Here is a 20,080-nt window from a genome sequence, read left to right on the forward strand (position 1 = left end):
AATCTCTTGGCCTACAGACAAAGTACTTGTTCAGCAAATTAATTAAAAAAAAAAAATCAGAGTGAAATATTTGGTGCGTGGATGTAGCCACTAGATGGGAGGCAAGAGCTGGGTAGGAACTGGGAGCATCAGCTTGGATGCTCTTCGGGAGCTCTCATCAGCTGCCACCGCCAGCTGCGACACGCCACACTAATACACCTGGGACCACTTCTGTAAGTGTACACAAGTAGCTTATTCTCTGAACTGGAAAGCTTTTTATTATTATTATTTTTTAAATGAATCGGCAGTGGTGGTGATACACTGTTGAGGCAGTAAGGTATTTCAAATATAACTGTGATAATTCTTTGCTTCTAAATGGCTTTGCTGTAGGAAATTCTCCACTTTCATCGGCAGTGCTGCTGGAAGGGAACATCTTTCACATTATCTCATCTACATGATGACTATTAAAGATACATCTGCCAAAAGCTTTTATGGAGTGGGCATGGTATTAGTCTATGTGTTAAGAGAGAGGAGTTCAAGTCCTTACATTGTCACAGATTTCAGTGTAGCTTCAGGCAAGCTGCTTTTTTTGTTTTCTGTATTTCAGTTCTTCCTATGCTTCTCTCTCTCTCCATTATTTTTTCCACTATCCTTTTTAAGTGGCATCTAATGGAACTTTCTTTCTTCCCAAGTGGTGATAAATACTATGGAGACTGCACTATAATAATGCCATAAAACACAGCAATGTCTTTGAGCAATTAATGGATATATTCTTAATAAGAAAACACCTGATTTTTTTTGTGGTGTGGTGTGGCTCCTTATATTTTAACCTTAGCCAGGATAAAATAATTTGGTCCAGCTTGTTGCATGAAATTATATGTAAAAACTCACCAAAGTGAAAAAATAAATTGAATCATTTTAACCAAAAGACACACTGCTCTCAGCCAAAATCTGTGTGAAGGTTACACCTGATAACCAAAAGGGATGTGGGTTGAGTAAATTGGTCAGATAATAAATTAAGACTACGATGAATAAAATAACAAACAAAAAAGCAGATTTAGTCCAAAACCTTTACTGAAGTTTTAAATGTATCAATACAGACAGAAAGAAGTGTAATTTGACATCTCTGACAAATGACTTCTGTAGAGTCTCGACAGGACCTTGAAGCACATTGCAATATGGGTGTACTTTCACAGTCCCAACACAATGATCCCTCATCTCCACCTTTGCCAGCTTTGGCAGTGTCTTGACCTCAGACTCAAAAGATTGAAAATTCACAGACCCTGGATTCCTGCTGTTGGAGTTACGTGTTAAATATGATACAGAGGAGAGGAGGGTTGTACTTTGGAGAAGCAGGAGCATGTTTCTGGCAGACCAGAAGCAAACCTGGGCTTCAGTAAAAGTTCAATCCCCCACGATGACAGTCTTCTTTGGACAAGCAGTTCCCCTTTTGCTTTGGCTGTTACCTCTCTAACAGACAGACAATGAAATATAACGGTGTAGGTTTGTTGCAGACTTTGACTACAGTCTATTTTTCAGCATGATATTCTAGTTGTGCAATCTGTTAGCTGTACTGCAGCCATCAGGTAGTTCAACCAAATCTGAACCAGAAGGTTGGCGACCTGAAAGACATGAACCAAATGTCTCCAAAAGAGGAGACATTGATAACATTGTCTACATTGTCAAAGCTTATCTTCTGGATCGTAACGAGAGTTAGAGGCTAGCCAGCTCTGGTGTAGCAGGTGGACACAGAAACAGAGGTCAGTTTCCTGCATCCAGTTCTCCCTGACAGCACCCAGTAACATTGGCTGGAATTCCTTTTTATTTATTTATTTATTTATTTATTTATTTATTTATATTTTTATTATTATTTTTTTTTATAATATGTCACAGTTATTTTTACCTTGGCCTGTTCAGACAAATTAAGATGGTACAGAAGTAAAGATATTAGCAGCTGACATTTATCAGCTGTTGGTTCCGGTAGCACAGCAGTGGGAGGTTCTGAGGAAAGCATGGATGTGATTTCTGCTCATTTCATCCAATCTGGGTCAATCTCTCCAGCACTACAGAGTTATAATTACCAGCTGTTCAATAACATTTCACAAATAAAAGTGCTGTGCAATTTGCTCCTGTATTCGGCACAGCATTTTTGCTCTTAAGGGACAATCCCAGCCATGAAACAACCTGAGGCTCCATGAGGAAAGGCTATCACTCCCTGGGGAACAGAGGGGAGAGAACCTAATAAGCAAGGTCTCATTTGTATATTTGTATTCTAGGTATGCAGTAGTTTGTGGCATTTTGGTAAAATTTTGCTAATTTTGGTAAATTTTGCTAATTTTGGTAAAATTTTGGTAAAAATTTTGCTAATAAAAGGCTGATAACATGGGAGAGGAAAGGCAGAATCAGAGGAGACGAAATATGGCTGGGCCAAGAGATGATCCTGGACAAACCATCCCTATAGGGTATAATAAAGCTGGTTTACAAACCAGATGGAGAGACAAAAGGGTATTTTCCTTCCTAGTAAAAGTATATGAGGGCTTTACATGCTATTTAGTCCTCCACGAACACTTTGAACCTCTGTTCAAAACACAATGATAAGAGGGCACAGAAGGCTTTTCAGCGTGGGTAAGGCTCCTGTGTTAATGTCACAATGGTCACGTAGGAGAGGTGACTGCCTCCTCTCTGGATTTCACAGGCTCTGCAGAGGACACCAGCTCCTTTGGGACATCTCCATATCCCATTGACCCAGCCACATGGGAGAGGAGGTGGTCACTGTACTGATAAAGGCAAGGCCATGCATGCAAGGTCAGTAGTCCAGAAGACAACTGTTGTTAGTGTGCTCTTCTGCTCCTCTAAAGGCTTTACTTATGGGGTTTGGGACACATAATTTTATCGAACTGATATCCAGAAGCAAGCATTTCACTGAGAATTAGATCCTTAGGGTGAAAAACATTTGTGATGGGATGTAGGAAGACTTAGTTCTAATTACAGTGTAGCACTACTTTGTGAATAGAAGACACCACTTCATTGTGTTTATACTGAAAGCTGAGATGATGGCAGATCACTTGCAACATTGGCATTTTGTGAATCAGATGGGATGGCTATAACATGAAAAGTGTGTGAATTTTCTACTGCTCTCCTCCTCCCTGTCCCTTGTGCACTTCCATTCATCCCATTCTGGCTGCCAGTATTTCTTACATACCTTGGATGTTTTTTGATTATTATTTTTTATGATGTTTGCTTCAGTGGAGCTTTATTGATTCCATGAGGTTTAACTTCATCTCACTCTACTCATGAATGTAGGCGTACAAATAAAATTGGTCAGCACACCAGTGAAAGAGGCTTCTACAAGCATCTTCATTGATTGAAAACGGGATTGATACATGAGTAAAATCTCGGATTAAGGTCAGCATAAGGGAAAGGGGTTGCTTTGGTTGGCAGTCACAGGAACTAAGTTAGAATAGTAAAAAAAATTAATAATTTTCCATAGCCTATTCTCCCTTCCTACCTTCACAGAACTTCAGAATGGTTGAGGTTGGAAGGGACCACTGGGTCCATCTGACCCAACCCCTGATCAAGCAGGGACACCCAGAGCAGGCTGCCCAGGACCACGTCCATGCAGCTTTTGAAGGTCTCCAAGGAGAGGAGGCTCCACAACCTCTCTGGACAACCTGTACCAGTGCTCAGTCAGAGCATTCCTTCAGGCATTCTTTTTTGAGTGGTGGATAATATGAAGATTTCTGAGTACATGTGGTGTGTGGACCCAGCACGACCTACACCCTGTGAAGCAGAACAGCCAAACCTGACCCTCAGAGGTTCCTTCCAACCACAGCCAAAAAGGAATGGAACCTGACTCAGTGTCTATGCACTGACAAACAGGAGTGTGCATGCAAGAAGTGGTGGCTAGTCTTGATTTTATTGCAGTGGTACAGATGGTCTATTGCTTGCTCGCAGATTTAATACATTATGCAGGCAGAAACAGGCCATCAATCATTTTCTGAATTACTCAACACTGGGTCTGGCTATAAAGACAATGTGTGTGATTGATTTTTACCCTGTTTAATAGAAAAGAAATTTAATAGAAATTATGTGGATAGGACTGCTTCTAAATGCTTCCTGATGTGTTGCTGAACCTGAATTTTTAAAATAAACGCCGAATGGTAGACTTTTTACTTTTCATTGAACATTAAATAAATCTAAGAGCAGATAAAAAGAGTTGGATCACCATGTTCACTGAACAAATCAGTGCTACTGCCAGTCTTGTACATACAGACCAATTTCAGAACAGGGAATACTGATCCTGGAAAAATGCTCACTGCGGTGCTCAGTTGTCCGATTACAGATTTTATAGGATCTTTCTGGCTTTTGCAGGATGCACTAAATAGTTGTTTGATTGTTTTGTTGTTTGATTGGATTAATTTCTTCCTCTGAATTAACTGGAAATGATTTACATAGCCATTTTTTTTGGGGGGAATTTCTATTATTTACATTTCCTGCAGCATTAAAAATATTTCCAGTAACATCTTTTAATCACTAACAGGCTATGATTTTACGCTGCCCTCCAACTAGTTTTACTTCAGGAAGCTCAATAAGGCAGATAATCCTCTCTCCCTTCACACTCCACTTTGAACAGTACTTCAGAGGAACACAAGGGCCATGAAAGCTGAAGGGAATTCCCCCAAGACGCATGAAAGGAGTCCCCGCAGTGCATGTGGCGGTGTGGATTTTCAGTTGCTCTGAGCTGAAGTTCTCTGGAGGTTTTCTAAAATTAGAGCAGACTCTGAGAGTAATGCTCCATGCCATAGGCTATGCTAGTTCTCAAAGCAGACGCGAATCATAGGAGCACGAGGGTGGCTGACAGTCACCCTGGGGCTCTGCTGCTGGACCACGTCTTCTTGTGATATCACAGCCGGTGCCTACAAACGAGTTCTGGGCTTATGTATTGTCTAGCTGTGAAAACTAGGAACAGCGGAATTCCCTTTTAAAAAGGGAGAGATTTGTCTTACAACACCGTGATTCCTCTTCTTTCTTCTGACATCTATTTTCCATTTTTGTATATGTATTAAATGCTCAGGGAACACTGCATGAAGACGTGTGGGCTGTTTGAAGGTGCAAAGGTTGCTGGAGTAGTGTTGGGGGACTGTGGAAATGGGGATTATCGCCCACACTGCTTTTTGGGAGCAGCCTTGAAGAGAACTGTCCCTTGAACAGTGCCTGGATATAGTTTTGCAGAGATCTGGTTAGAGGTCCAGAACAGGGCCACAAAATAAGACTTTCCTGACCACTTTTATTAAGGAGCATGGATGCTCCCAAGGTTAGAGTAGTGCAAGACACAACCTACCATAAGTTGGAGACTGGTGTCAGGGCCTAAAGGTCTTTGGCTATATGCAAGATTTTAGACATCTGAGTAATTTCACAAGCATTAAGGTAGGTCCATACAGATGTTCAGACTAAACAGTGTTATAGGACACTTGCACAGTTCAAGCACTGTTATTCGGAATGTAACAAAGGTAAAGTTAGCAGGATAGTGTGGAAAAGCATTACAAATCTGAGAAAGTACCCAAAATTATCATATGATCTCCTTTAGTGTGACTTAGTAAGTTTGTCGTGCACTATATCTGGTCATCTTTATTTTAAATATTCAAGATAAATGATATAAGAACTTATAGGGATTCACAAGTTTCCAAACATTTGTGGTATTTTTCCAAGTGATCTGCTTATTGAAGGGATGCTGCACTTTGACTTTGAACAGTATGGAAAGGAAATTGACACTGGCAGCCCATTAAATTAAACAACAAAAGAGAACCTTGATGTTGGCAATGCTTGAATGATAAGTCCCAGTATGTACAGATCCATATGAAAATACAGATCTTTTATTTTAATTATGTGACAGAAAAACTTGTTACTTAGGCCACATGATAATAATTCATGTTGGGACAAATCCTGGTGGCTTTCTCATATGTTTCTGATATTTGAACTGTGCTGAGAATTTCTGTTTGAAGCATGAACCACCAACAGCTCTTTTGACAGCTGCAGCATCTTCTGTAATCATATTTATTCTTCATCAAAGCTTAAAGAGAATCTACACACACCAGGCTTTTAACATTTTGTTAATCAATGTCTGTATTTTACAGACTCCAGTGGGCCCCATCTAAAATTTTCTGTTCATCTCAGCTGTAGCAATCAAACGTGAACAGAAGTTTGGGAGTTTCAAGCATAGCTGTTGACCACAATGGTCCTTTTAAGATTTGTTTTCTTAACTGGTGACATTGACAGCATGACTGCAATCTTCAGCTACAAAGTACTTCTTGTAATACTCCTCAGTACAAGAGAGACCTGGACATGATCGAGAGAATCCGTCAGAGGGCAACCAAGGTGATGAAGGGCCTGGCGCACCTCTGCTGTGAGGAGAGGCTGAGAGAAGTCTGGGGCTGCTCAGCCTGGAGAAACGGAGTCTCAGGGGGATCTCATCAGTGTCTGTAAACACCTGAAGAAGGCTGCAAAGAGGACGGAGACAAGCTCTTGTCAGTGGTGCTCAGTGCCAGGAAAAGAGGTAGTGGGCACCACCTGGAACACAGGAGGTTCTGTCTGAACATCAGGACATTTTTTTCCTGTGAGGGTGATCAAGCACTGGAACAGGCTGCCCAGAGAGGTTGCGGAGTCTCCCTCCTAGGACAGACTCAAAAGCAGTCTATATCTAGTCCTGGGCAATTGGCTCCAAGTGACCCTGCTCATGCAGGGTGGTTGGACCGGATGACCCCAAAGGTCCCTTCCCACCTCACCTATTCTGTGATTCCATGAATCTATTAAATGCAATGGAAAATCAACCTCCAGACTTTCTTTCAAAAGTCTTTTCATGGTGAAGAAAGGCAACCTGCTCCATCCATAGCATGAAACTTCATAGCAAGAAGGTGTCAACAATGTAGTCCCTGAGACAATACACATCAAGCTAACTCCCCCTAAAAACTTTAGTCTGCTATTACTTTTTTTTTTTTTTTTTTTTTTTGAGTAATACTGACCTTTAAGATGCTGACATTTTCAGACAGTTTAGGATTTTCAGTGCTTGCTATTTGTACTGAGAAAAAGCAAAAATAAGAATTTTTGGAAACGGGCCTTTACAGACCAGAACACGGGAAATTTGTATGAAAGGAAGCTCACATTTCTGACCAGGGAATTTGAAAGAGGTAACTACATATATGTATACATATATTTTTTTCAGGTCAGTGATAAAATGACCAGAGATACTGATTTTTGATACATGGGTAAGCAATAGGCTATTTGGGATCTAATGAAATGGGGACACAGTATTCATATTCAAGGTGATTTCAAAGTGTGCTCTTAAATATGAAACAGTGATATGAACCTTGGAGCAATGCCAACCATTTGCCAGTCAGACAGGATTATAGTCTACTGGCAAACAGATGGCGACATAATAGAAGACTACCAATGGCTCATTAAAACATCATGCAAAGTAATCACCTTGTAACCTAGTACCTGAATAAAAGTTAAAATGTGAACTGCCATAAAAAGAAGCAAGAAACAGTCAGAGGCAGGTGGAAAGCTTTTTAGTCTGTTTGTATGTCTGCGCTTTTGACGCCCCAAATGAAAATAAACACAGAAGATCTAGTTAGCAGTTAAATATCAGGTAGCAGGCTCAAAAGGACACACATTTTTGCACAATGCATAATTAAACTTTGGGACTTACTGCCATAGGGTTCTCAAAAAAAGATTCAATGAAGAAATGGGAGAAAAGTCCAAGACTTAAAAAGTCCCTAGCCTAAAGCTAGCTGACATCTGTGTGGAGGCATTGCATACAAAAATAATATATTTCTGTCTATTTGTTCTGTTCTTATATTTTTTCCCCTAAAAAGTTTGGAAGTTCAGCCAAAAATTAAATGTGGGTTTAGAAAGACCTAGCAGAGCAACTATTCTAATAAAGAGCATTTAGTAGTCAAAATTCTTCCTGAAAACAGACTTTGAGGATTTCAGGGTTAACTTTGAATAAAATAAAAAATAAAAATAAAGTAAACCCCAAGAAGCTGCATATCCTACTCCACCCAGCCTTGTTCTGAACCAACAAAAAAGACATGAACGGAATCCCTGATTTCTAATAGGCAAATTATATATGCTATTCAGAATATGAGCTTAGGGTAAATAAGCAGTTGGTGACTGCAATATTCACATCATGAAGTAAATTTGCATTGATGGATGAATGACTAGAAATAAACCAGATGTTTGCATTAAAGCAAATCTTCCTGTCCTTGCTAAAGAGGAACAAGACAAATATTATAAAATCACGAATATCCATCACAGCATAGACTTGTGAATTTTCTGAACATTTATGGATCACCACTGGCTACTCAGGCACATTTATTGGAGCATACTACAGAAATCTCCCTAAACAGATCTCAAACCTCTTCCCTAAGGAGTGATCTCTGATGCAAATAGTGGCAAGTAGTAGAAACAAATGGTTTTCCACTGGATAGGATGTGAAATAATGATGTATTGTGTCCTTAAATCTTTTCAACACATGTGAAGGATTTATTGTGCGCCAAGTCCTGAAATGCAATGACAAAGTAGAAGGAATGAACACTCTTAGCTGAATATAAAATTTTAATATAAATTAATGATCGGATACACTTTTCTGCAGGCAACAAACTTTGGTGTTGTTAGAAACAGCAGAGAATATAGAATATCCATGATATAAACAAAAAAATATGTACTAAGTAAATGATTGACACAAATATTGTGATCAGAAAGTCAGTTCCTTAAATCAATAACATACAATCACAGGCTGCCTCCCTTTTCCAAAATAAATTTGAGGAAACCAATAGCTCACATGCACAACTCATTTTTGTAATGAAACTTTGGAGAAGCATGATAATATGAAATAAACATAAATCTGACAAAAAATAAAGTCAATATTTTTCCTACTGGAAGTTATACTGTGTAGATAATTGAATTCATGATGCTTGTATTAAGATAATTGAAGGTTCTGGGAAGCTTCAGAAGATTCTTGCATTTCTCCTATGTAGGAAAGAAAAAAGACTATTTTGTTGTACATTCCCATTGCAATAATAGTGCCCTGATTTAGGAAACTGACAGCTGGAAGCTTTATTACTTAAATCATATCAGGCATAGATATAGGTAGAAAGTTGTGATAAAAAAATACTGATGGGTTGTTCTGGGAGCAACTAGCATGAAGATGCTAGTTAAAGTATGGGAGCCAGATTAGTGGGAGATCAGTCTCCAAGTGTTGTAAAGTAGCAATAGAGTAAGCTTGACTGGAGAAGGTTTCTTCAAAGGCTTTATCAAAGGCTTTTAGTCTAGACAGCATAATTTCAGCTGAAAATCATTTGGAGTTTTATCTGTTTCTTTAAGATAAAACACCCTATCTTCCATTCCCTTCTTCTCTTACCTCTGTATCCTCAAACAGCATTATATTAAGGTTTTAAACTGTGGAAATAAAAAATCATGGAATTATAGAAGCTTTTATTGTACACTGCTTAAAATGCTTAATTTTGGAGGAAAGATTCAGGGAGCAAGGATTCTGACTTAAGAGTGACCTGGAGTTCTGATTATATCTTTGATTACAAGCAATGGTTGAAATCTGTTTTAACACCTTGAAAAACTTGATTTCCAAAGAATAAAAAAAGAAAAAAAATAGCTAGTTTGTTTGGACAATAATAAATATTGCATTTAATAATAAATAATTTAATAATAAACAATACGTTTTTCTTCTGATATGGTTAGAAACATTTACTTATAAGCAGAAGTTAAAAAGTCACACCTAATGTGTGGTGCTTCAAATTGTTTCACTCTCTACGTTTCCCTGAAGTTTATTTTACTTATTGGTGAAGGTCTTAGAAAATCATACTCCTATCTACAGGAGTGCACAGAGAAAATGTAGTATTCTTGTGGAATTTCAGAAAGTGAGGAGCTTGATAAGAAACAATTGCTTATAAACAACACATCATATCAGAAACACTTCTCTTGTTCCAACTGTTGATGCACGATTAACTCTGATTATTCCAAATATGCTTTTTTGGAATCATTTTTTGTTTTCATATGGGAAAAACAATTTGGAATTGTTGGAGCTGGTGTGCTTTCAGGAAGCCAAATCGCAAATCACCAACAGATCTGTTAAGCATTACCGAATTCTTGACTCCCACCTTGTGTTCAGTCTTTGCTTATTAATTACAGCTTTGTCATGGCAGTGCCTTGCCAGAAGCTGGGCTCCTCAGCCTCACAGAGAGCAGCAGATGTCACCGTCCCTGCGGGTGTTCAAGGAAAGGTTGGGCCTGGTGCTTAGGGACATGGTGTAGTGGGTGACATTGGTAGTATGGTGATGGTTGGACCAGATGTTCTTGGAGGTCTTTTCCAACTTTAATTATTTCATGATTCTACGCCAGCAGGACTTCATGAGGCCACCAGACCTGGGACTGGGGCAGACACAAAAATCATCAGGCAGCCTGTGCTGGCCTAAGAACAGCTAACTCCTTAAAGACTATGAAGGAGATTAAAATGGATGCAAGTTATTTCTGTAGCACTGGAAGGCAAAGCAGTGCTTCAGCGTACAAGGCATTGTGTACACAAGGGGCCTCCAGCAGTACGGACCCCCTCTGCAGCTGACCTGCAGCACAGATCACACAGGGACAAGCCCCACTTGACTGAAGAAACTCTGTTATTTCAAAGTGCAGGAGCTTAGCAGGGCACTCACTGACAGGAGCTCATGAATGTGTATAAATATCTGACGGAAGGGTGCTGAGAAGATGTAGCTGGTTTCTTTTCAGCTGTGCCCAGTGACAGGATGAGAAGCAACAGGCACAAACTGAAGCACAGGAGGTTCCGGCTCAAGGGGCACTTCTTTACTGTGAGGGTGACAGAGCACTGGGACAGGCTGCCCAGAGGCTGTGGTCTCCTGCTCTGGAGACATCCCAAACCCGCCTGGATGCCGTCCTGCGCTCCATGCTCTAGGTGATCCTGCTCGGCAGGGGGCTGGACTGGGGGATCTCCAGAGGTCCCTTCCCACCTCGCCCGTTCTGTGACTCTGTGACTGCTGTTGTGCTGGGGCACAGCGACAAGGGCAGGTGCTTAGCAGGGCACCCAGTGACAGGACTGGCGTTGTGCTGGGGCACAGAGACAAGCTCCAGGCTGAGGAGGCGCCATTCCCGCTCTCCGTCCCTCAGCTCTCTCCCTTCCGCCGGCTCTCTGCAGCTCGCCCCCGCTCCCCAGGCGCATGCGCAGCGGCTGTGGGCGCCGGCCGGCTCCACCGTGGCGGAAGGAGAGGAGGCCGGCACGGAGATGGACGCCGCCGGCAAGGAAGAGATGGGTGAGCCGCGCCGCGCCGCCCGCCGGCGGGATCGGTCTCGGGGCAGCGGGGCGGCAGCGGGCCGCGGGACGGAACGGGGAGGGCTGCGAGGAGCCGCTGTCCACTTTACTCCCTCTTCCCCCCGGAGGTGGAATGGTTCGGCCCGCGGGGGGCTGCGCTCGGCGCGGCGCGGCGGGCGGGTCGAACCATCCCACCCGCGGCTGGGGGGGTGGGGGGTGGACGGGGGAGTTAGGGGGGCGTCGCAGCTGGGCGGCAGGGTGCGGGAAGGGGCTGAGGGGAGAGGAGCGGGGCAGGGGGGCTTTGGGGGCTCAAGGGGCTTTGGGAACTCGGTTCCCACAGCCAACAGCCGGGGTGAGCCGGTGGGAAGGAGCCTGCGGGGGTGTTAGGGGAGCAGGTGAAGGGATTGGGAATCACTGCAGGGGTGGAAAGGCCCCCAGAGCCTTCCCTCCCCCAAAGCTTCCCCCCAACTGAAGCCCCCCCCCACAAAGCCTCCCTCCTCCCCAAGCCTCCCCCAGACTGGTTTTGAAGTCATTAAGAGGTTATGGTATTGGCTAAAAGTTCATGGAAACCCTTTCCGTGCACTTTATCACACACTGCTTTTAATTACCGTGAAAAATTCTGTGTCTCTTGTATCTCTGTGTGGATATTTTAGCTGTATTTCTTGCAGATTGCTCCCCGGACCCACTCCCAGTGTGCACGGGTACCTGTATTCACCTCTTTATTTATACTTCAGAGGATGGAGCTGGTTTAGTGCCCGGTATTGCTGAGTTTTGGCTGGCGTGGGTGTACAGGAGGTCTCACCTCAAGTGTTTCACTGTAAACTGAAGAGTTAGTTCCTCCTGCCCAGTGCTGCTGGTGGAAGCAGGAGACTGACCAGGTTTTACGTGCCCTCAGGCTGGTCCATCTTGCAGCGAGCGATTGCTACCTAGGGACTAAAGTGAAAGGAGGACATTTTAGCTTCCCTGTCAGCTGCTCAGGTTCACAGACCTCCTGGGGGGTTGTGGAATACCTAGAACCAGATTATTTTTATTTTACTGGATTACCTGTTTAAAAACAGAGTTAAACACCTGATAAGATTTCGGAAGCTTTTTACATGGTTCTGTCCTATTGACGGCTTAATAGAATTTAAGTTCTTACTGATAAACTATCAGTGAACACACTCAATCAGACTCAGTTATCAATTGGCAATGTGTTAATCATGTAGAAATGAGTAGTTTGGTCTGGACAGGACAGTGGATTATTTAAGACTAGCCTTGTTCCAAATAAATGATCCATTGTAGATGTGTTTCTCTGAGAGAGAAGACAGTATAATAAGCTATGAAGGCCTTTGGTTTTATAAATCAAGTGTCTTGTTCTATTAGTCTTCTGGATTTTGGTGGTTATGATGCAAAAGCGTACAGTTCTTCCTGCTTATTGAGTGATATTATTGACTTCTCAACATTTATTAATGTTGATATCTTTTAGTCATAAACAAATGCTATCATAAAGTTGGATAAATTGACTTTATTACATTGCAGTCTGCTATAATAAAACATTGCAATAGCTTTACAGCTCATGGCAAGCAAGCAAAGCCAACAAAAGGTAATGTGAAACATTATTCTTCTGGAAAATATATCTAGTGGTACTTTATAGCATTTTTTTAAAAAAACATTTATTTTAAAACAGATGAGATTTCCTTTCTAATTTTCATTCTGGAAAATGCCCTTTTTTTTTTAAAAAAAATTTATTTATTCCTTGTCCATCCAGTAGGAGCCACAGTTGTGGAAAATAAGAGGGAGATGATTTGTGAATGGTTAATGGGATTATCTGTTAGCTGCCCCTTGAACTAGAAATAGATGCAAAAGATTTCCAATCCAGCCAGTCATGCCCCTGGCACCACCATTCACCATCACTTCATGTTGGTCAGGAGTTTCTGTGTCTGTTGTGGGAGCACATGACCGAGTAACCGGGTACATCCCGTGGGAGTTGAATGTTTGGAGAGTACTTTACAGTTTGGCTTCTGCGAAAAGTGTTGTGAAGGTTCTTCATAGGCTGAAGTTTGGGGAGTGGAAGAACGTATTTGTGGTTAAAGGATTAACCGAGGGTTGTATTGTGAGTTGCTTGCTGAACCAGCTGCAGATTCTGGAAATAATGAGTGCTTGTAACTAAATTTTGAGAGCCTTGGTTCAGACTGCTGAATTGAAGAGCTCTTCCACAGCTTTAAGATGATAAATTTACCACCTTTAAACTGAATGGAGTTGCTGAGCAAGCCAAGTGCTTGTCAGGGTGGTGTCTGGTGCCTGATGTAGGTGTGTTTTCTGTGTCAAAGACCAGGGGAGCTCCCTGCAGGGCATCAGCTGCTCAGAGACTTGGTCACTAATCTTGTCCCATAGGAGAAGCCTGTAGGTTTGGTTAGGTGTCACCACCTCTAGGCATGCATGTGAGTTACGAGTACGGCACCCTACCCTGTGAGAAAATACCAGCATAAAACCCTGGTGGGGCTAGTATAAAGATTAAGTGGCTCTGATTTTCACTTCTGTGCAGCAGTCAAGGCAACAGCAAATTAAATTGGGTCTGTATCCCTCTTACAGAGAGACGTAATAAACCTTTCACGGGACTGAATCTTCTGCTGTGTTTCTGGCCATGTTAGCATGTTCTTGTGTAGAAGCTGTGACTAACTGAATTATCTACAAGCCCCCTTTGATTAATGCTTTTGCACGTTCAAAGTGCTGCTCCAGCAAGATCTGTCTTCCTTCTCCCATAAACGGAGCAAAACCAGCTGGTGTAAGTGATGATAAGCTATATCCTGTCCCCCAAGCACTTTATACTTATATGTCAAATCCGCTTCTTTGTAAGATCATACTAACTTCAAAAGCCCTAAAGGAAAAGAAGAAAACAAATTGCTAAATTGGATTTGGAAAACAGGTTTTAGATAGGAATTTGCCTAGGAGGTGAGCTTCTCGGAAGGAACAACGGCAGATTGTATTTGACTGTTTTTAGTATTTCCTTTGTCTTCAACTTGTGAGGCAGCCGTGGCAAACTGCTTCATCCTTTGGTCTCCGTTTCAGCCTGAGAAGACCTAACTCAGTTTTGTCCCTTGTGGTGATAATAGGTTCAGATAATTTTTGAAGTGCTAATTGCTTGAGCAGTACAGGAAAACTGAAGTTCCCAGTGAAAATTAGTTTGCTTGCAGACCTTTCCAACCAAAGGGTTACTTGAGCGTGCTATAGCCAGCTTTAGAAGTAAGTACATTTAGTTACAGTTCAACAATTTCTTGTCAGTATGTCCATAAAGGTTGGCAGGATGCTGTCAAATTCTAGGAGGCAGGAAAATATACTTGAAGATACAAAACTGGAAATATTGGTCAGAACAATTTAAACATTATAGTTTAATCTCCTACTATATAATGAGTGATTGACTCGTGACTGAAGTTCCTCAAGACATCTTTGAGGGTATGGTGTTGTTGTGTGATTGTAGTGTGACACCTATTTGTAATGGAGCAGTGGTTTCTCCAGTGCGTTAAGGAGTCAGTGTAACGTTGCAGTGCTAATTCTTGGAGAAGTTGATATGCATTTTGTGTCACCTCAGTGATAGTAGTGGTACTCGTAGAGGTTTTTAGCATCCTTCTTAGGTGGGAGTTTTCAGAAGAAAGCAGAAACAATGACAAATATTCAAATAGCTGGTAAGGACAATCTGGATGGATGATTTTGTCTGATAAGATTTTTGTGGTAGCACAAGGAGAAAATTTGTATGGGGTGAAGGAGAGATGGAGTTGAAAATTGCTTGGTACTTTGGCTAAGTAAAAACAAAAGCATGCCTATAAGTGAGTTGCCTCATTCTGAATTGTGGTGAATCAGGAAAGATGATGCAAATCAGAGAATCATAAAATGGTTTGGGTTGGAGGGGACATTAAAGATCATTTATTTCCACTGCCATGGGCAGGGACGCCTCCCACCAGACCAGGTTGCCCAAAGCCCCATCCAGCCAGGCCTTGAAGACTTCCAGGGATGGTCCACAACTTCTCTGGGCAAAATTTTCAGTGAATACCGCAACTAGACTGGATCTTTAATAATGCTGTTTGTATACATTTGGGACAGCTTGGTGGAGCATGGACCTAAGGTAGGCTAAGGTGTGTGCTTTGTGAGACAACAGCTAGCTTCACCTCTGATTCAGGTATGTCATGCTTGTGCTGCTCTTGTGGCTGGAGAAATACCCTATTTATGCATACTGGACCCTTCCAGGAAGAAATGTAAGTGAATGTGTGTATTCCATGCTGATTTTCTGGCCATGGCTGTGGACTTACCAGAACAGATAGTTCCAGGTTAGATCCAAGGATGCAAAGCACTTGCTCTTCTACTTTGTGGGTACGTACCTCCTTTATGGGGCAGAGAAGCCTTCAGCTTTCTTGGCTGGCATGTGCTGGACCACAGCATTGAATCCATTAAATTTGGATATTACGCAAATCTGGATGTCAGTGGGAGTACAGATTGTGCAGCTGGGACACAGCTGCAGTACCCAACAGTTGAAATCTATTAGCAAGCGAAACCCGTGCTTAGAAGTTGCATGATTCAGAATTTATATAATGTTCCACCACTGTTACTGTTAAATGGTTCATATATTTAAGTCCAGGGATAAAGGAATAATGATGGGGAGAAGAGGTAATTCAGGATCATATGTATGTCTAGAACAGTGGCCAAATAGTATTGTTGGAGCGTTTTATGTATCGTAATATTTGAGGGAAACCTGTAATAGATGTCGTCATCACAATGTGAATTGGTGTTGATTGCTGTTACCTGGGTTTTAAATCTTTTCTAGTGGAATTTATTCTCAAAGGAGTTACTATATTAGAATAGAACATGAGCTGTCAGCCGGGGTGTACAGATAAGAAACAGATGTGAGCTCTCATTTTAGTTATTTCTGAGAATGTGGATGAATAATTGACTGGATCTACTGCAGTTCCCTGAGTTTCTGTTGCCCAGGAGTAGTATGCGAAGGGGTGGTTGAAGGCACTTCAAGGTTCTGTTATCATGGTTATGCATGGGTACCGTGAGACAAAAAATGTGCATAATTAAATGTACACAAATAGGTGTAAATTTGAAAGTGCTAATTCTTCTATTGAGTTTTACATATGGTGTTTTAGGTGGTGCTTTCTCTAAAATCTGATTCTTCCACTCTAGATTTTATGTTTTCAGAGGTTAACCTTTATGTTCTCGATTTTTACTGTTTTTTTTTTTTTTTTTTTTTTTTTTTCCTCTGACATGTAAATATATGTGAGAGATTTCTGTAGCTGCACACAATTTCTCAAGACCTCCTGTGAGCTGTATGCATAAAGGACATACAGCTTTAATGTCTGTTGTATGGGGAAGGACATTTAATGATAGTAACATTTTTTTTTGGTTGTCTACATTGCCAATATCAAATTTGTTGCTATTAACTTCTTTTTAAGAAAAGATTTTCTGTTTCCAGGCATGTGCTTAGGCTAATAAATATCTGGATAATAACTAGGTTAAAATGTCTCGCCTCTGGTAAAGGAAGGCCAATCATAGAAGATAATTAGTTAAAGCCTCCTACTGTGCTCTAGTTGTGTTCAGTCTTCTTGTGACCAGCCACCAGCTGATGGCAGTGGCCGTGCAACTTTGAAAAGCTTAGTTTTATTTTTGAGATGCATTAGATGAACTACTTCTTTTTAGGATTATCAGTTTAATCAGCATTTAAGAAGTTTTGTTTAGTACAGCAGCGTGGTAAACTAATATCCAAATTAGTTATAGAATACAAATAGTATGAAGTGAGTATCAGCAGGTATTATCTGCAAGAAAGAGACATATAAGAATGTTTGTTTGAATTTAATAAAGCTTTTTAGCTTTTTTTAGTGGGACATTTGGGAGAATATCATCTTTCTGTGGTCAAATAAACCGATTTTCAATGTTCAAGGTGAAATCTCATCCTTTCTCTAGAACAGCTGGTGCTATATTCTTCAGATAAAGAAAATCTGCATAAGAATACTGCTCTGACATTTATCAGCTTGGAACACGAATGTTGGCTGGCTTTTGGTGTTTGGATGTGTTTGGAAGAAGCACATTTAAAGAAATGTTTAACATCCCATCATTCTATTAACTTCTGTTGACATTGAAGCCTTCCTTCATATCATCTTCTAGGCTGATGATGGACAGGCTAGCATGAGGTGCAGGGAAGGCAGAATGAAGGTAATACGTAGCAGGATGTGCTACATACGCAGAAAAGGTTTGGTTGGTTTGGCATGTGGTGACTACAGAACAACCTCTCCTTGCAAACGAGGTTCTGTGCTATTGGGCCTCAAGTTTTACGTGAAACTTGTTGCACATCAAGACACTTTGTAAATAAAACTTTAATGTGGTTTTCTAAGCAAATATATATATTTTTTTATGATGCATATCTTTTCTGTTAGCAGCAGTAGTTCACAGCCTTCGGCTGAGAATGCGATGGACTATGAAATTGGGGTGTTCTGTTATGTAAGTGACACGAATAAAATAGCACAATAATGTGGGAGAACAGGTTCTTAAAAAAACAACTGTTGTTTATACCTCCACAGGATTTGGAAATAAATATTGAAGTCAACATGATAAACGTATTTACACATGTTTACACACCACGTTTTCCCTGAAAGGATGGTCATGTTCTTTCTCCAGGTAGTTAAAATCTGGGTGGGGGCTGTATTAATTTCAGTGTTGCCTTCCTTTTGGTTTAAGATGATTGTGTACTGTGGAAGACCGTGCAGTGACGAAGGAGCACAAACTCGAAGCAGTCTGTAAAGTTGGAATAAGCTAATATGCTGAGACCACATGCTTCCAGTCATTTGTTTTCCTTATGAGGTTGTGTGCTGTAGTTTAGAGAATTCAGCTGTGAATTTGGGCAGTTTGATGGGTCTTTTTGAATCCCATCAAAGAATCTTGAAATGGCAGATTGTCTGGAGAAACAGGCTCTAGTACAGAACAACATGTACTAAAAGGCATAGGGAGAAGTTACAGAGCATATCTTAAACACATTTGTAGGCTCTCCAGTACAAATTCAGAAAAAAAGTATTCAGAAAAAAAATTTGTACTTCTGAAGCTGAGGAGAAATATGTTGTCTTGGAGGGAAGTGTACAAAGGTGAAAATAATCTAGGGACTGGCATGGAGCTGGGACAGGGGAGGGTCAGGCTGGGTGTTACGAGAAGGTTCTTCACCAAGAGGGGGTGGTTGGGCACTGGAACAGGCTCCCCAGGGCAGTGGTCATGGCACGGAGCCTGAGAGAGTTCAAGAAGTGTTTGAACAGTGCTCTCATACATAGGGTCTGATTTTTGGGTGGTGCTGAATAGAGCCAGGAGTTGGACTTGATGATCCTTCTGGATCTCTTCCAAGTTGGGATATTGTATGATCCTGTGAATCAAACCTGAAGTATTTGTGTTGTTTTGGCTTGGAGATAATTTAATGGATCCAGAAGAGAATGTCTGCAAGAGAAAAAGAGTATCTTGTAAAAGTTATCCGTGCTTGAAGATCAATAATATGGAAAATCTTTTCATTAAAAGATTAAGAAATAGCATGATGAGAAAGTAATCCATAGCAAAAATTCAGCCCCGGAGGTGCTCTCCTGCATCATCCCCAAGACAAGGGCTGTACGGTCACATCTCTCCTTTTTGGACAGCGCGACACCTCCACCTTGCCTGCTCTGCCTGTTCTTCCTGAACACACAACTTCCTGAACGGCACTCCAGTTGTGGGACTCACCCCAAGTCTCACTAATACCAATGGTATCAAAGCTCTGGGAAAGGACCAAAGCTTCCCGTTTGTCCCATTCATTCCTCATACTGCGTGTGTTGGTGTATGAGCATTTTGGATGTGCTCCTGAACCCTCAGCACTCCCTGGAGCATCATAAATACTCCCATTTGCCTTGCCAGCCTCAGGCAATGCTGCACCAGCCCTTGGCTTAACCTCGCTGTTCTTTATGGTATCCTCGTCCCTACTGATCCTTGTTTCAAGCTCTTTCAATCAGTCTTGCCAGCTTACAAGGCAAGAAACATTTCCCTGTTGAGACAGGTGGGTCCCCTCAGGCCCCAGCAGACCTCATATCTTGAAGACTCTTCCATGATTATAAAACCCCAAATTCTGATGGAGGCACCGGTCTTGGAGCCAGGCATTGATGACCTGGGCTCACCTGTTTATTTCCCATTTCTTCCCATTACCGTGAGGGTTGAGGAAAACTCTCTCTGTGCTCCTGAACCCTTTAGTTGTCTTCCCAGGGCTCCAAAATCTCTAGATAGACCTCAGGCTTCCTGTAGCTACGTCCTTGGTACCAACATGAAAGAGAAGTGGGCAATACTCCAAAGGATGTTTTATGCTAACAAGTTTCCTGGTGACATCCCTGATCCAAGCCCCAGGGAGGCAGCCACCTTCTCTGTAAAGCCTTCTCTGTAAAGAGGCCGGATCTGCAGGTGGGAGCCTCCGTTCCCTCCAGGAGGGAGTCCCCTGTGGCTACAACTCACTGTTGTTTCTGCATGGCCCTGGTCTTGATGCTGCACTTGCTACAAGGGCTTGGTTGATCTCACCTTGCAGGGAGAACTTGCACGGGTGCCTCTTCCACCTTTTCAGCTGAGAACTGATCTACTGCACGTCTTCTGCTGTTTGTCCAGAGTGCGTCCTGGAAAGCACAGAGGTTACTGACCTTCCAAATAGCAAAGGATTTTTCCCCCTAAGAATTACTGTACTGGGGGTGGCGGTGCATGAACAGACTTAAACACTGAAATACGTGAGGGCAATGTGAATGGTGTGAAGGAC

General features: G+C 41.8%; 1 protein-coding gene and 1 long non-coding RNA gene across 3 annotated transcripts in view; both read left to right on the plus strand.

Moving 5' to 3' along the window:
* Nucleotides 1-20,080, plus strand: part of SLC36A4 (solute carrier family 36 member 4) — a 110,792-nt gene that overhangs the window by 16,896 nt on the left and 73,816 nt on the right. The window contains exon 1 of one of the 2 annotated variants that reach the window (XM_035328838.1): nucleotides 11,055-11,311. The exons of the other annotated variant lie outside the window; for it this stretch is intronic. Coding sequence (XP_035184729.1) covers nucleotides 11,284-11,311 — 28 coding nt within the window. The 5' untranslated portion in view covers nucleotides 11,055-11,283. Of the gene's footprint in view, nucleotides 1-11,054; nucleotides 11,312-20,080 lie in introns of those variants that run through there. 2 annotated transcript variants of the gene reach the window in all.
* LOC118168454 lies at nucleotides 13,096-17,668 on the plus strand. The gene is made up of 2 exons (XR_004751569.1): nucleotides 13,096-14,972; nucleotides 17,245-17,668. It is a non-coding gene; the product is annotated as an uncharacterized LOC118168454 (long non-coding RNA).

This window comes from Oxyura jamaicensis, chromosome 1 (assembly GCF_011077185.1).
Source record: "Oxyura jamaicensis isolate SHBP4307 breed ruddy duck chromosome 1, BPBGC_Ojam_1.0, whole genome shotgun sequence".
Lineage (NCBI taxonomy): Eukaryota > Metazoa > Chordata > Aves > Anseriformes > Anatidae > Oxyura > Oxyura jamaicensis.